General features: G+C 48.0%; 1 protein-coding gene, 1 long non-coding RNA gene and 1 pseudogene across 2 annotated transcripts; 1 reads left to right on the plus strand and 2 right to left on the minus strand.

Annotated features, from left to right (window-relative positions):
• LOC137162545 (zinc finger protein 208-like) overlaps positions 1 to 14,844 on the minus strand; it is a 220,664-nt pseudogene that overhangs the window by 14,537 nt on the left and 191,283 nt on the right.
• Positions 5,517 to 10,944, plus strand: LOC137162535 (zinc finger protein RFP-like). The gene is made up of 7 exons (XM_067562421.1): positions 5,517 to 5,945; positions 6,522 to 6,617; positions 7,419 to 7,649; positions 8,027 to 8,049; positions 8,341 to 8,456; positions 8,832 to 8,864; positions 10,427 to 10,944. The coding sequence occupies exons 1-7, from the start codon at positions 5,523 to 5,525 to the stop codon at positions 10,942 to 10,944; spliced, it is 1,440 nt and encodes a 479-aa protein (XP_067418522.1). The 5' UTR covers positions 5,517 to 5,522.
• Positions 7,846 to 12,884, minus strand: LOC137162550 (uncharacterized). Its single transcript, XR_010922394.1, has 2 exons — positions 12,849 to 12,884; positions 7,846 to 8,449 (listed from the first exon to the last, which is right to left on the minus strand). It is a non-coding gene; the product is annotated as an uncharacterized lncRNA (long non-coding RNA).

The raw sequence follows: 14,844 nt of genomic DNA on the forward strand, positions 1-14,844 counted from the left end.
CCGTCCTTTCTGTCACCCTTTCTCCACTCATCCCTTTTCTCTATAACACCTCTTATGTTTCATCTATTTCCTCTCTGACAACCCATCCTCAGAGGCACAAAAAGACAGACTGGGGATTGTTCACAGCCCCCCTGCCTCCCCACTTCTCCTCCTGAATCTCTCCAGTTTGGACCCTGAAGCAGACGCTAGGCAGAAGGAAAGCAGCGAATCATTGCTTTCAGGAGTGTAATTTCCCCTCTCTCCCCCCCGGACATTGCAGGATGTAGTATACAGTAGAAACTCAGCATTTTGAACACCTCGGGAATGGAAGCTGTTCATAACTCTGAAATGTTCCAAAACTCTGAATAAAACGTGGTGATTCTTCCAAAAGTTTACCAATGAACACGGACTTAATCCAGCTTTGAAACTTTACTATGCAGAAGAAAAAGCTGCTTTTAAACCAGCTTAATTTAAACAAAACGAGCACAGAATTCATTTCCTTACCTTGTCTTTTTTTTTTAAACTTTCCCTTTGCAGTTTTAGTCATTTACGTTTAACACGGCACGTTGCTGCATTTGCTCTTTTTTTTTGGGGGGTGGGGGTGGGGGCCTCTGGCGCTGCCTGATTGTGTTCTTCTGGTGCCAAAGCAGGCGTGTGGTTGTTGATCGGTCCATTGGTAACTCCGGTGTTCATAACTCTGAGACTCTGCTGTAATTACCTATAATGTTCGATAGGCTGACACAGCTTTGGCCCCCTCCCATTTTTTTGTGACTGCTGTAACTGAAACTCAGCAGAGTCACTTTCCTGCCCCTCCCCAGCCCTTTCCCCCCAGATCTCCCCCTCTCATCACCTGCTGGCTCAGGAGTTGTGGGTAGGGCCTTGGGTTGCCTCAGGGGGCTAGTTCCAGCCGCTGGAGAAAATCCCCACCTGGGTTGGGCACAGGAGGAGGTTTCACGAAGGTCTCTCCGGGGGAACAGACCCAGCTGCTCTCAGCCCGGGCTCCCAGATCACAATGGAGGATGCAGCAACGTCTGACCCAGGAAGAGAAGCACAGGGACAGATTAGTGCAGCCTCCCGCCTCTGAACCAGCCTTCTCTGCACTCCACCCTTCTCAGCACACACAGATCAGGGCCGAGCAGGCATCCTGCCAGAGTCCGTCTCAGTCTCTGCCCTTGAACTACAGAAACCTGCAGAGCAAATCCCACACACGGCCAGTGTCACTGAGAAAGGTGTCCCCTGCAGCAGGAAGTGAATTATTTTCTGGGAGAGGCTGCCCATGGGTAGGGGAAGTGGACCTCTCTCTCTCTCTCTCTCTCTCTCTCTCTCTCACACACACACACACACACACGCCCCTGGGCTTGCTGCATCAGTTATGAAGGTTAAAAAAAAAATTGCATGAGCCCCAGTATCTCTTTCATCACAAAGCCCCGGCCACCCCCTCTGCACGCTCCGAGCCGGCTGTGAGACCTGCCGCCAGTTTGCCCTGGGCACATCTGTACACGCTCGTGCTCCACACTTTTCATTTCCTCGCCCCCATGGCCCGCCCTGACACTAAGTGGCGGGACCTTTGGCCACCTACGGAGGGTGAGGAACTGTGGTGGATCAGCCCACGTTCCACCTCGGTCCCACGACCCGCCGGGGACTTTCATTGGCAGCTCCTTTGTGGAGCCATGAGCACGGGTGTGTACCTGGCACAGTTCACCCCTTTCCCCGAGACCTGTCTGTTTTGCGGTGTGAAGGAGACGTTGGCACGCGCTTCTCTTGCGGGCCAGGTTGCAGCCCCTTTTCCGGCTCCTCCAGAACCCTTTTTTTTAATGGTTCTGACTGCATTTTTCCCTGCACCTTCTAAGTTACACACACCCTATCCGTGGCCCCACAAGGTCACGAGACATCCGTGTCAGCCTCCGCCTGGTGCTGGCCTAAGAGGCCATCTATCAAAGCAGGGAGAGGAGGTTGGCCCAGCAAGACCTTTTTAAGACCTTTGTAGACCCTAGGCACACTTGCCTTTGTAGGCCCCCCCCCCGACCGAAATAACTAATTTGATTTTAAGCTGTTAATTTAAGCACATTAATTGCGAGGTTTTTGTGGACCCTAGTTATGCTACTCTGAGCAAAATGTCAAATAAAAATTGTTCAAAATTGAAACCTGCATTTCATGCATTCCCTTTTGCTAATATCGTAACCATATTCCTTAAAAGCGTAGAAAATTTTAAATCCTGTCACAGAATTAAATTACAATGGATATATGTAATAATAGAATAGTAATTTGTACCTTAGATATATTTAATTTAAGAAGATAGGAATTTTTGATTTTATCATTTGCTTTTTCAAATTTTCGGATACATTTTATTTTAGTTCACAAAATTTTTCGTAGGCCCTGAAAGTTTCGTAGGCCCTAGGCACTGTGCCTATTGTGTCTAATGGATAATACGACCCTGTGGCCCAGGGGGTGACAGTGGGGCCTGTCCCCTACACAACAAACATATCACTGTAACAATAAGGTCCAGCGTGCCATGAGCATTCCAGCAACACCTTAGGTGACATACGTGGCATTAAACAATACACAGTCACACCCAGGGCCGGCCCTAGGGGGGTGCGGGGCAAATCAGCGAGGCTCACGCTCCGGGGATGGGCCAGTCTAGCACACACACCCCAGCACATGGTCACTGAGCACCCCCCTCAGCTGGGTGGGCCCGGGGACCACTACTTACATTTGCCCCCCACCCATCGGCTGCAGCGCCCCACAGGGGTGGGGAATGCGGGTCCGTTTCCCGCTCTCCCCCACTCTCCCCCCCCCTCCATGGGGGCCGTGGGTGCAGCAGGGAGCAGGAGTGACAGGGGCAGATGCCTGTGAGGCGGGCGTGACAGGCTCTGCCCCGGAGCCCAGCCTTTGGCTGCCTGGCCCCTGCGGCTCCCTCCTTGCACCCAGTGTGGGGGCGGAGGAGCCGGGAGGAACTTACTCCCCCTGCCGTGGGAGCTGTCAGCAAGCTGGGGGGAGGAACTTAAAGCCGGGTAGCCCCTGGCCCCTGCCGTGGGAGCCACTGGCGGGGGCCCCCCAAAGCGCAGGGCCCGGGGTGGTCGCTCTGATTCGCTTACCCTGGGGGTTGGAGGCAGGACATGGCAAGAGAGTGAGGGTGAAGATCCAGTATCCCTACCGCCAGTCTGGGTTTAGTGTAGGGGAGAGGCCGTACACTTCCATCTGCAGCACGGGAGGCTCTAAAAGGTGTGAAGAGACTCATTTATCTAACGAGGGTGTTCCCAGCTGAATGAAAAGACCCCGTGCAGATGACGGCATCCTGGAATATCAGCTCCGTGAGAGTGCGTGAACTGCTCCATTCATATCGAGCATATACAGAGAAAGCACTTTTCACCTTTAGATCTCAAAGCCCTTTACGAAGGAGGCCCCTGTATCATTGTCTTACGGATGGGGAAACTGAGGCATGGGGAGGGAAAGCGACTAGCCCAAGGTCAGCCAGCAGGACAATGACAGAGCTAAGATTTGAACCCAAGTCACCTGAGTCCCTGTCTAGTGTGCTAGCCATCTCCGTGGCTTTTTCTCACCCCCTGTCCCTTTGTGTCAGCACTTGTGAGCCTACGTCATGGAGTGAGCTGGCCCTTTCTCAGCTCCTTGCTCTGGCTTCGGCCTTGTTTGCTCTGTGCATGCCCTGAGTGCGCCAGTTCTCTGCTCCCCACTTTGATCGCAGAGCTGGGCACTCCATTATGCACCAAAGATGGCTATTCCCAGCTCCCCCCTGCCCCAGTGTCTACAGGGCTGTGAAAAATCCACACTCCCGAGTGCTGTAGAGAGGCCAACCTAGCCTCTCTCCCCCACCGCTTGAGTCGGCACTATGGGATGGGGCCCCACGTCTCCCCCCAGGGATGGCCCCTCAGTCAGCACTTCAGGCACATCCTGCGTGTCCCAGAGTGAGACTTCACCTCTGCTCTGGCAAAAGCTCTGGGGTACTCAGACTGCTGGGATCTGAACCAGCTGGTCCTTCTAGGGGCAGCGCCCACTGAGACATCTCCTACCCACCTAGAGTGGGGGGAAATGAAGGGCCACATCTACAAACTGGCGGGATGTTAAACACAACTCCAAAGCCATATTTAACACCGGGTCAGTTAACGTGGCTCTTCGAAGTCCTGACTTAACGCAGACTCATTTTCCAGTGGAGACCATCCCTGGGAGTGAGGTGGTAGGTGTCTATGGGCCACTCCAGTGCGGTTACTCCTGGTCTGCATGGGAGGGAGCGAGAGGGGAATCCGTCCCAGTGAATCCAACGGGGTTACTCCTGCGATACGCCGGCTGACCGTCTAGCCCATATGTGCCGGGCTGTGCCCATGGATGTCTTACCTCCATCAATGTGCTTCACTCTTGGTCCAGAGTTGCTGTGACCTCCAAGGGCCAGCAAGAATCTCCGTGGCCCATTCAGGACTTGGCTTCTCTCTCAAGATCCCCAAAGAAAGGGCTGCCAATGACACTAGAAAGTGGGTTGGTCCTGCTTGGAGCAGGGGGTTGGACTAGATGACCTCCTGAGGTCCTTCCAACCCTCATCTTCTAAGATTCTACTCTAAGCTCCCAACCTCCAGGCCATCAGAAGGGGAAGAACTCTTCGGGCCACATTTGGCGCATTTAAAGCAATTTAAGTGCCTGAAGATGGAGATATTCACCGAGGGGGATTTATGAAATCTCCTGAACATTGTAGGCACCCAACTCCAGGTGAAATTGTTTGGGGGAAGTTCTACGAGTTGTGTTAGACAGGAGATCAGGCTAGATGGCGGTTGTATTTCTGGAGCCAGAAGGGAAGGAGAGAGGCGGAGAGACCAGAGGGAGCTGATGGAAACCAAGGTGTCTCTGCTGTGATAGCATCATTGTTCTGGCTGCAAAACTGAATCTAACATGATTCATGCCCGCAGGATGTGGAGAGAGCAAAGAGCCCCTAGAACGTTTAAAGGGATTGGGTCATCAGAATGATCCCACATGGTCCCTTTGGGCTCTAATCTGTGAAAGAAATATACATCTCTGGGCGCCTAAATACCTTGGAGGATCTGGTCCTTAGTCCCCAGAGCTTTACATCAGGAGCAGCCAAGGGCAAAGGCTGCTTTTGATGTCACCTGTCTTCACTGAAAAACAACCAAACAAACATTAACTAAATGATGCAGGTTCTTAACAGCGATGAAAACAGCCGTGAAAACACAGCAACTCAGCTTTTAATGGGGAGCGCGCACCTCGAATTCTATCCCCAGGCTCACCGACAGGCTTTCATTAGACCTGCTGAGCAGAGTTAAAAGATGAGTTGCCTTCTCTTCACCGCTATTTTAACCCAAATTTAAGAACACTTTTTTTTTTGTGCCCATGAAGGCAGATGCCATAGGCAGATGCCTTTCTCATGAGAGCATGAAGGGCAGCAAGGCTGACAAAGCACTCCTCCTCTTCTGAAAATGTCAGCAATATGTAACAAGACAGGGAAACGCCCTGTAGTTAACAAAGGCCTTTTCTGGGAATGAGGAAATGAAATTGATTCTCTCTGTCATTCACAAGGAGCCATGGCGGCTGCCGATCCAGATCCAGTAAAAACTTTTGAGGATGAAGCTTCTTGTTCCATCTGCCTAGAGTATTTTAATGATCCGGTGACTCTAGACTGCGGGCACAATTTCTGCCGAGCCTGCATCACCCAGTGCTGGGAAAGATCTGATCCAGATGTCTCCTGCCCTCAGTGCAGGGAGATCTTTCCCCAGAGGAACCTCCGAGCAAACAGGCAGCTGGGGAGTCTCATAGACCTAATCAGGCAAGTGAGGGATGAGGAACAGGCAGAGCTGGGAGGAGAGAACGTGTGTGAGAAACACCGAAAGGCGTTGAAACTCTACTGCAAGCAGGATCAGAGCCCCATCTGCGTGGTGTGTGACAGTTCCAGGGAACACGGCACTCACACTGTGGTTCCCATCGACGAGGCCGCCCAGGAGTACAAGGTGAGAGGGAATCTGTCTAGCGTGACAGATCATAGCTGCATGCAGTGTTGTAGCCACGTTGGTCCTAGGATATCAGATGGACAAGGTGGGTGACCAAACTTCTACTGCACCAATTTCTGTTGGCAAGAGAGACACACTCTGGAGCTTACCCAGAGCTCTTCTTCAGAAGCTTGAAAACTTGTCTTTCTCCCGAACGGAAGTTGGTCCGGTACAAGATATTACGTCACCCACCTTGTCTCTCAGATTAGAGCTGGGAAGTTAAAAGTCATTTGCGACGAGGAAGAACAGGGGCTCGTTTTGGTTGCCTGTGTTCTGGAGTCCAGAACTGGGATGGAGCGAAGGGACTGATCATAACCCACCTGTTTGTTACTGGAAATGAAAATGTTCCCAACGGGAAACTGAAATCTCATCCCAGAAGGCAGGCCACAGAAGCCAATAGTCTGGGTCATGTTTGCCAGTTGTTCTCCATAAGTGTCTTTAAACAGAACCCAGCTCAGATCCAGGGTTGAGGGTACTTTATGGGGGGTGAGGAGAGGGAGAGGAGCCCCACAAACACTTGTAATCCAATTCTTTCAGGAGCAAATCTGGAGGCGCCTGGATGTTTTGGAGAAGGAGAGAGAAGAGATTCTAGCTCTTATATCGTGTGAGGAGGAGCAAAGTCAGGAACTGCTGGTAACGGCCACTGGTATCCTGTAGCGAATTCACACAGGGAGGTTCCCATGTGAGAAGACAAAGGATGATTCGGTGGTTAGGATGCTATCCTAGGACTCAGGAGAGCTGGGTTCCTTGACCTGCTCTGCCCCAGCCTCCCTGTGCAATTTCGGGCAAGTCATTGAGTCGCTCTGTGCCTCGGTTTACCCATTTGTAGCATGGGGATAATAGAACTTCCCAGTTCTGAGAGTGATGTCTAGTGGTTGGAGCAGGGGAAGCTGGAAGTCAGGACGCCTGGGTTCATTACTAGCTGGGGAGGGTAGTAGTGCCTTGTAGTTACAACAGGGGGAGCTGCGAGTCAGGACTCCTGGTTTCTATCCTTACAAGGAGTGTTGTGAGGATAAATACAATAAAATCTGTGTGTTGTTCACATGCTACAGTGACTGCAACCATCTAAGTCACTTAGATATACTGTGACGTTGAAGCAACAAGGATGCGTTGCCTACTTTATTAGACAGATATTAAATATTTCCTCTTTGTAAAGCCAAGATCATCTTCTGCTTTAAAGGAACCGAGACTGATCTGGGAAATGGAGAATGAGGACAAAGGGCTTCTTTAAATTTTTGAATCACGGTCATTAAACAGCGACTGATTATTCTGGGTGCCTCAGTTTTCAGAGGCCCACTTGGAGACAAAGTAGAGCTGAAATCCCATTTTTCTTCCTTGCAAGTTACCTTTAAAGTTACACTTAAGACTATTTCAGACATTGGAAAGTTGCATGACTCCCCCTCTCTGTTCCTGGCCTTTCCCTGTCCATCACAGAGACAAATGGATATTGAAAGGGAGAAGATCGAGTATCGATTTGAGAAACTGCAGAAGTTTCTGCAAGAGCAAGAGCGACTCCTGTTCACCTGGTTGGAAAAACTGGCGAAAGAGGTTGTCACAAGAAAGGATGAAAATGTCCTCAGACTCAGCGAGGAGGTTTCCCGGCTCAACACCCTGATCAGCGAGATGGAGGAGAAGTGCGAGCAGCCAACGAGTGAATTCCTGCAGGTAAGACTGTATGAAAGATACCCCAGGCCTCGGCACCGGGAATGGAGGGAAGCCGTCATCGCAAGGCCCCAAGAGTCAATGATTAAAGCAGAGCCCTGCATCTGCCCAGCCCAATGGGAAATTCTTTGGTTCTTTGAGGGGAGAAAAATCTTCCTTTGTTCTGAATTGAGTGGAAGAAAATTCCCCTGAAGACCAAACCCCAAATCCTGGTCTCTGGTGCTCAGAGAATCTACTTTCAGAGAGTACAGATCCAGAATGCCAGGAACCAGGCCTCAAACTGATTGTGACGCAGAGCAAGTCCCCTCCGGGGCATGGCGTGGGTCTCCAGCATGTGGCTTGTGGGCCTGAGCTCCCATTTCTCTCTCTCTCCCCTCTAGGATATCAGAAGCACTTTGAGCAGGTTGGTGGCTCCTTCTCACTCTCCCTCGTGCTTCCTGATGCTGGGAAGGGACTCGGGCACTTGGTGAAGGACACATCTACTCAGGGCCCAGCAGGAAGAGCATGGGACGGTTTCCCCCTGCAGTACCTAATCTTCCCTCCGTCCCCAATGTCCTGGGGTTACTGCCATTTCCCCAGAATCCAGAACGGCCCAGACCTTAGGGGCAGGTGACTCTGAAAACTGAGCTCCTGTCCCATCCGTTCTCCCCGGTGCTTGGGCGATCAGCTGGTAACACCCTGTGTCTCTCTCTAGATGCGAAATGGGAACATTCCAGACTCCAGCGCCTACTTCTCCTGAACCAAAATGGCGACTCTGGTTATTTTCTCAAAATTTCACTTTTCTCCAGGATACTCTGAAGAAACTGAAAGGTAACGGAGAGATGGAGACGTTTGGGAGGTACATGACTACTTACGCAGGGGCTGGTCTGATTCTGATTTCACAGACACTGGTTGTACGTCATCTTAATTCTAGCGATTCCAGTGGGGTTACTCTTGATTAACACTAGAGTGAGAGGGGAATCAGTCCCCGTGTCCCGTTCTTTTTGTGAGAGTGTGAAAGAGGCAAACCGCCCTAATGGCTGTTTCTTAATTAGTCCACAAAAATTCTAAGTCACTAGAAAGATCTGTCTGTGGGTTTTCTGGGCCATGTCTTCTTCCGTCCAGTCTTTCACCCCCCTCTTTTAACTAAATCCAGGACCATAATTCACAAAATCTGATCTCCTTTCCATGCTTTTCTTCCTTTAGGGAGTCTGTTGCCTGAACCAGAACCAGAGAGAGGTAAATTTCTAAGCGGTTGTGGGAAGACTGATATTATTAATGTGACTGTGTTTTCTGACGTGGGGAGAACATATTTGGTTAGGAACATCATAAGCAGCAGGAACCAAACTAATTGCTGGAGTTGGCGCTACAAAAAGGACCTTCCATTGTCTGGGCTTCTAGGAATCTTCATCATTGGAGATTTTTAAGAGCAGGTTGGACAGACACCTGTCAGGGATGGTCTAGATAATGCTTGGTCCTGCCTTGAGTGAAGAGGACTGGACTAGAAGACCTCTTGAAGTCCTTTACAGTCCTATTATTCTATTCAATGCCAACTGTAGGGGGTTATTATTAGCCGCTGCAGTATTAATCATAGAATCCTAGAAGATGAGGGTTGGAAGGGATCTCAGGAGGTTATCTAGTCCAATCCTCTGCTCAAAGCAGGACCAACCCCAACTAAATCATCCCAGCCAGGGCTTTGTCAAGCCAGGCCTTAAAAACTTCTAAGGAGAATTGTCTAAGTCAGCAGCTCCCAACTCTTTTGAGTGTGTGGGCCCCTTTTCAATGTCCAAACATTTCACGCACCACCACATGCTCCTAGTTGTTTTTTACACTCTGTTGTATCATTAGATTTCCATAAAAAATGAAGAAATAATATGAAATCAGTAATAATTTGTAATGTACACATCTTATATTAAATCATTTTTTATTTGAAATTGTACATTCCCTTGGTGAGGATGTTATTTTTTTCTTTTCCATGAACACCCTGTAGTAACCTCCAAGGACTACAGGTTGGAAACCACTGGTCTAAGTAATATCTAAGTATTATCAACTCCTGTGATTTTAATCAAAAGTCTCATGACATTGGTGTTTTTCTTAAAGAACCAGCTCTTGGATTCAAGTGATTATGGGAAAAGCTCACTTTCATTTACTATTTCAAAAGAAACATCTAGCCCTTGTGGCTGCAGAGAAAAAAATGGAAAAAGTGAACCTTGGGTGACTCAAAGGCACCTAAAGAAAAAGGAAAATAGAAAGAACCCAACATTTATTTAAAAAGAAGATCCCATTGTGTGAGGCTGGGCTGACTCAGTGTCTGAATGCTTGGGTTTGGTGATGGTTCCAGACAAGGAGAGGCCACCATACAATTGACTCAGTCACTGTTTAACAATCAGATAAGATGGGAGAGGATATTGGTCTGTGCTTTGAAGGCCAGCGGTTGATCAGAACAGAGAAAAAGGGTGAGGTGGAAAATTAAAACTAGGCTTGGAAAAGCTGAAATCAATGACTAAGCGTGGCCACGAGATGGCAGCAGAACCTAAGGCATAAGACATAAGACCATAAGAACGGCCATAGTGGGTCAGACCAAAGGTCCATCTAGCCCAAGATGCTGTCTTCTGACAGTGGCCAAAGCCAGGTGCCTCAGAGGGAATGAACAGAACAAGTGATCCGCCCCTTGTCACCCATTCCCAGCTTCTAGCAGAGGATGGGGCACTGCCCTTTCTGTGCTGGATGTTGAAACAAACCCTGCCCTCAGGGCCGAGCTCTGTCTCTAACACTGATTTTCATTCCCCCTCTCTGTGCAGCGAAAGTGACTCTGGATCCAGACACGGCAAATCCCTGGCTCGACGTGTCCACGGATCGAAAGAGCGTGAACTGGGGAGTCGCGCGGCAGGATCAGCCAGAGAATCCTGAGAGATTTGATCCTGCTCCCTGTGTGCTGGCCGTGGAGGGCTTCATCTCCGGGAGACACTACTGGGAAGTGGAAGTTGGAGAAGGGGCAGTCTGGGTCATGGGAGTGGCCCAGGAGCCCGTGAAGAGGACAGGAGCAAGCAGCTTTACACCCGAGAAGAGGACCTGGGCTGTGCGGAAGTATTGGGATCAGCACTGGGCTCTCACCTCCCCTGAAACGCCTTTGTATCTGCATGGGGTCCCCAGGAGGATCCGGGTTTATCTGGACTATGAAGGGGGGTTGGTGGCATTTTATGATGCTGGCACCGAGACCCCGATCTTCACTTTCCCACCATCCTCTTTTGCTGGGGAGAAAATCTGCCCTTTCTTTGAGCTCCTGAGTACAAGCTCCCAGATCACATTGCAGCCCTGAGACAGGCTAAATCATCTCTGATTGGCCTTGTTCCTTTTGTGCTGACTGGCTCCCACCCGACAAGGACTTAGAGATGGAGAAACTAAGCCTAGACCAATCCAGCTCATTGCTCCAGCCTGATTGTCTCAATATATTTTTGACGACTGGTGGGACACAGCATCCTTGCAGAGGGGCAATAAATGAGGGAGAAGCAGGCTAGCTTTGCGAAGGGGAGGGGATTAGTCAGGAGGTCCCAGGTTAGTGTGGAAAGAGGTGGAGACTTGTACCTGAGAGGAGGCTGAGTGGTCTTGGCTGGCATTTTGTCTTGTAAGTGAAAGTCCCCAGTGTGGAAGGGGCTCACTTGAATAGATGCTTCTTGGCCCAGGAGAAGGAGGGAAAGATCTAAGTTGGGGCGTTGAGGTCATGTCCTGGGCTTTTCAAACTCAGCAGAGAAAGTGCTTCCCTTTTCCCTAGGGCTTTATCCCTTGTTAAAGTGCCCAGAACCCAGTCAGATCCAGCCTCTTCCCAACCCTGCATTGCGAGAGGAGCCCCTTTAGATGCATTCATCCAGGCTATTCAGATCAAATAATTGAAGGTATTGAGGGTCATAACTTCCGCTGATTTCAATGGAGCCTAAATACCTTTGAGGAGCTGGGCTTCAGCTCCTAATGCAAGCAGTTGTGTGTATGCTAGGAACCATTCCCTGGTTCCTGAATGTCCGTGGTCCACAAAACACAGACCAGTGGCGTGAGAAAAAGGACTAGAGGATGCTGGTCCTTCTTGTTTCCAGCTGCTAAACCATATTTAAAAAAAACGCTAAATAGACATGAATGGTCTCATATTTTACAGAGCTGCCCAAGGCGCTTGCGCACATGCAAGATGCTCAGTGCTTCCACAGAGCCAGGTCCTATATACATTAGTAATAATGCTTCTCCATAGAAGCAATTGGCCTGGGGATGGTTTTAACTACCAGAGGGGGAGAAGACGGTCCTCAAAATAATAAATAAGAAGCTATAAGTAAACAATCAGTTAGGATGGGCTCCACACTATGAGAAAAGTTTGGAGGAGTCCTAGCATACAGGTCACAGGGTGAGATTTAAAGATGAATATCTCGGCATGTTTGTAGTATGTTAACACCTAGAGGTCCCAACTGAAATCATAGCCCTCTCCCTAACACCTTTAAAAGAAAATGCAGAATTTAGCGGGAATAGCCTCTGCCAACATTTCATTTAAATTGTTCCTCCTTTTAAAGTCATTAATTATATTGTCTTTCTCTGTAAGTTATCCACTGCATATTCTTTTAAGATAGATAGCCCTTAAAAAGGCCATTAAGTTGCAATTACTTTTAAGTAATCAAGCAGTAACCTAGCTAAAGGAGGAAACTTTACTTAGAGCTGATATATTTAATAACAGTCTTAGTACCTTCAGATACAGCGTGCTTTGCCAGTTCTCTAGGCTGTAGCAAGCACACAGCTATCTGAATCTCCCTAGAGCTAATGGCTGAGGACTTAGCATGCAGAACCAAGCAGGACACATCCAGGACAATGCACCAGAGAGGTCAATCACAGAACAGTGCCTCATGCTCACAGTTTTAGAAGAAACACCAACATTAGGGTCAATCTGCTTGGCTGCTTCCATGCCTCATAAGTGTAAACAGAATAAGATTTTTCTTTACTCTTTTTTTGCTTATCATCACCTTTTTGATCAGGAACAAGCCTCTTCTAAGGTTTCTTAAGGGTAGACATCTCTTTTAGTTCTTCCACTTTTACCACATTTCCCCATTATAGTAACTATGGTCAGACCTGAGTGAAGACCTAGATAGCCTGCCTGCCCCCCAACTAGTTCAAGCCCATAAGGAACAACCACCCTTTGCTATGGCAAGATGCAAATTAGGGATTCCCACACACTACTTGTCATCGGCTTACCTGGGAAACCAATCGAACGGTGCTAACATCTGAAAGAAAACAGAAAGCATCAAGAATTGGTAACTTTGCGCCCACTATTAATTAGAAACGATGGTTTAACTTGGGAACTCCCAGGGTAAACACTGTGTATTCCTACAGCGCCTAGCACAGCACAGCTTCATTCCTGAATTGGGGTTGGTTTGATACTACGATGCAATTAAATATTTGCTAAAATAATCCTTTAATTTAACCCTTTGTCAGGTATCCATACTATAAACCACGCTGGGGGTGGACCCTTTTAGATAATGTCCTTCAGTTCCATTCCTTTGTTAAAACCAGCATCCTTATCATAATAAGGCAGGGTGAGGAAGTGAAGGGTGAGGTTCAGAAAAGGACCTTTTTCTCTCAAGAGATAGCAATGACACACCGCCTTACTTCTCTTGGGGTTTAACAATTAAATCCACTGTTCCTTAAAAACCAGCATCTGGGACCTGCAATTAAATGATTTATTGGGGAAGGAGTTGTTTGTTGTAACTCTTAATAAAATCACCACTAACAGCTACTTTATAAAGAGATGGGTCACTCTTTATGATTTTATTTAAATAGCAATCTTTCTTTTCTGGCCAGATTTGTTTCTGGATACATCACATCTCTACTTTACTGGTACAGCGCTACAGACAAAGAGTTTATGGTGTAGGCTAGATGTTGGTGTTACCAGCAACAGATGAATCAGTGCATCCATGCCAAGACTATAGACTTGCTCAGTTGCTTCTATTTAATTAGGCTTTGAAAATCCCCCAATTTATCTGGGTGTATTGAGTACACAACCAATTTACAGTATTTCTAATATTTCTAGTTCAATTACTTGGAACTCCCTTCTAATAATTCCATAAAATTACAGCTCTTTAAGGCAAGATAAGTAGGCATTAAAAGAACTCTCAGAGTCTAACGGTTTTAAGTAATCTGTTTTCTTCCTTTGCCCAACCAGATCACTTAACTTTACAGCTAATGTATTTGGTAATACTCTTAAGTACTTTCCACCATGCTTAAGAATAAGCACCCATTCTAGATTCAATTTCAACTGACAATCAGCACAGCCTACAAAAACCATACAACACATTTCAAAATGAATAAGCTCAAACTCGTTACAAAAAAATAAAATATGGTGCTTATAGTATTAAAATAAAAGCTTTTAGAAATTTTTCTTCATTCCTTTATAATAAAAGATTCTTATCTAGACTCCCAAATTTTTTCATGACACTATCTCAACCCCCTCTCCCCAAACTTTCCGGAGTACAACCCATCAGCTATTACGTAATAATTTTTTATTTAACTAATTGAAACAAACGCAGCGAATAAACCGTCTAACCATAGTGCGTTGGAACGCCTCCTTATATTGCCTGAAATCAGACCGGAATGGAAACTGAGAACTTTCCTACCCGCCAGACTTCGCTTAGCCCCGCCCCTTCACTAATTCAATCTAATATCTACCAACCACAGTGCGAGCTCCTGGTATGCGATAATTAAAACATTTCTCTTTTAAGAAACCAACCGACACGAATGTTGCTCTACCCCTGAAATACATGGCATGGAATTAAAATCCCCTAGTGTAAACCCTTCCCTTATCCCGGTTCTGGCCGTTTCCGGAGGGAAGGAAGGGAAATGTAGCTGGCATTTCAAGAAAAAACTCATTTAGAAAAGAGGGCGACAGAGGCGAGATTTGTGCATATTTTCCCCTAAATGTTTTAGTTTGTCTTCTCACTGAACTACACCCTGGCCACATGAACGTAACACGGGTATCTGAAAGACACAGGACTTGTCAGCTGGTGTTAAAAGTGCAGATTTCTGGTGCTGTAGAGCCCAGAGCTGCGGGGAGGGAAAAGGTTGATTCATTGGGCTGCGTGGGACACCGGGTTACAATTAACCTCTGACGCCAGACTGCGGACTTTAGGGTCTGAGCTACAGCAACCAGGAAGCGCAGCGTTTCTTCTTTGCCGGGGTGAACACTGATGATGAG

This window comes from Emydura macquarii, unplaced genomic scaffold (assembly GCF_026122565.2).
Source record: "Emydura macquarii macquarii isolate MOO-44397 ecotype Brisbane River unplaced genomic scaffold, CSIRO-AGI_Emac_v2 contig_2428, whole genome shotgun sequence".
In the NCBI taxonomy this organism is placed as follows: Eukaryota; Metazoa; Chordata; order Testudines; family Chelidae; genus Emydura; species Emydura macquarii.

Coding starts and splice junctions, on each gene's coding strand:
- LOC137162535 (XM_067562421.1), top strand. CDS start 5,523: ATGGCGGCTGCCGATCCAGATCCAGTAAAAACTTTTGAGGATGAAGCT. Junction 8,050..8,340: donor ATCAGAAGCACTTTGAGCAG/GTTGGTGGCTCC, acceptor GTCTCTCTCTAG/ATGCGAAATGGGAACATTCC. Junction 8,865..10,426: donor TGAACCAGAACCAGAGAGAG/GTAAATTTCTAA, acceptor CTCTCTGTGCAG/CGAAAGTGACTCTGGATCCA.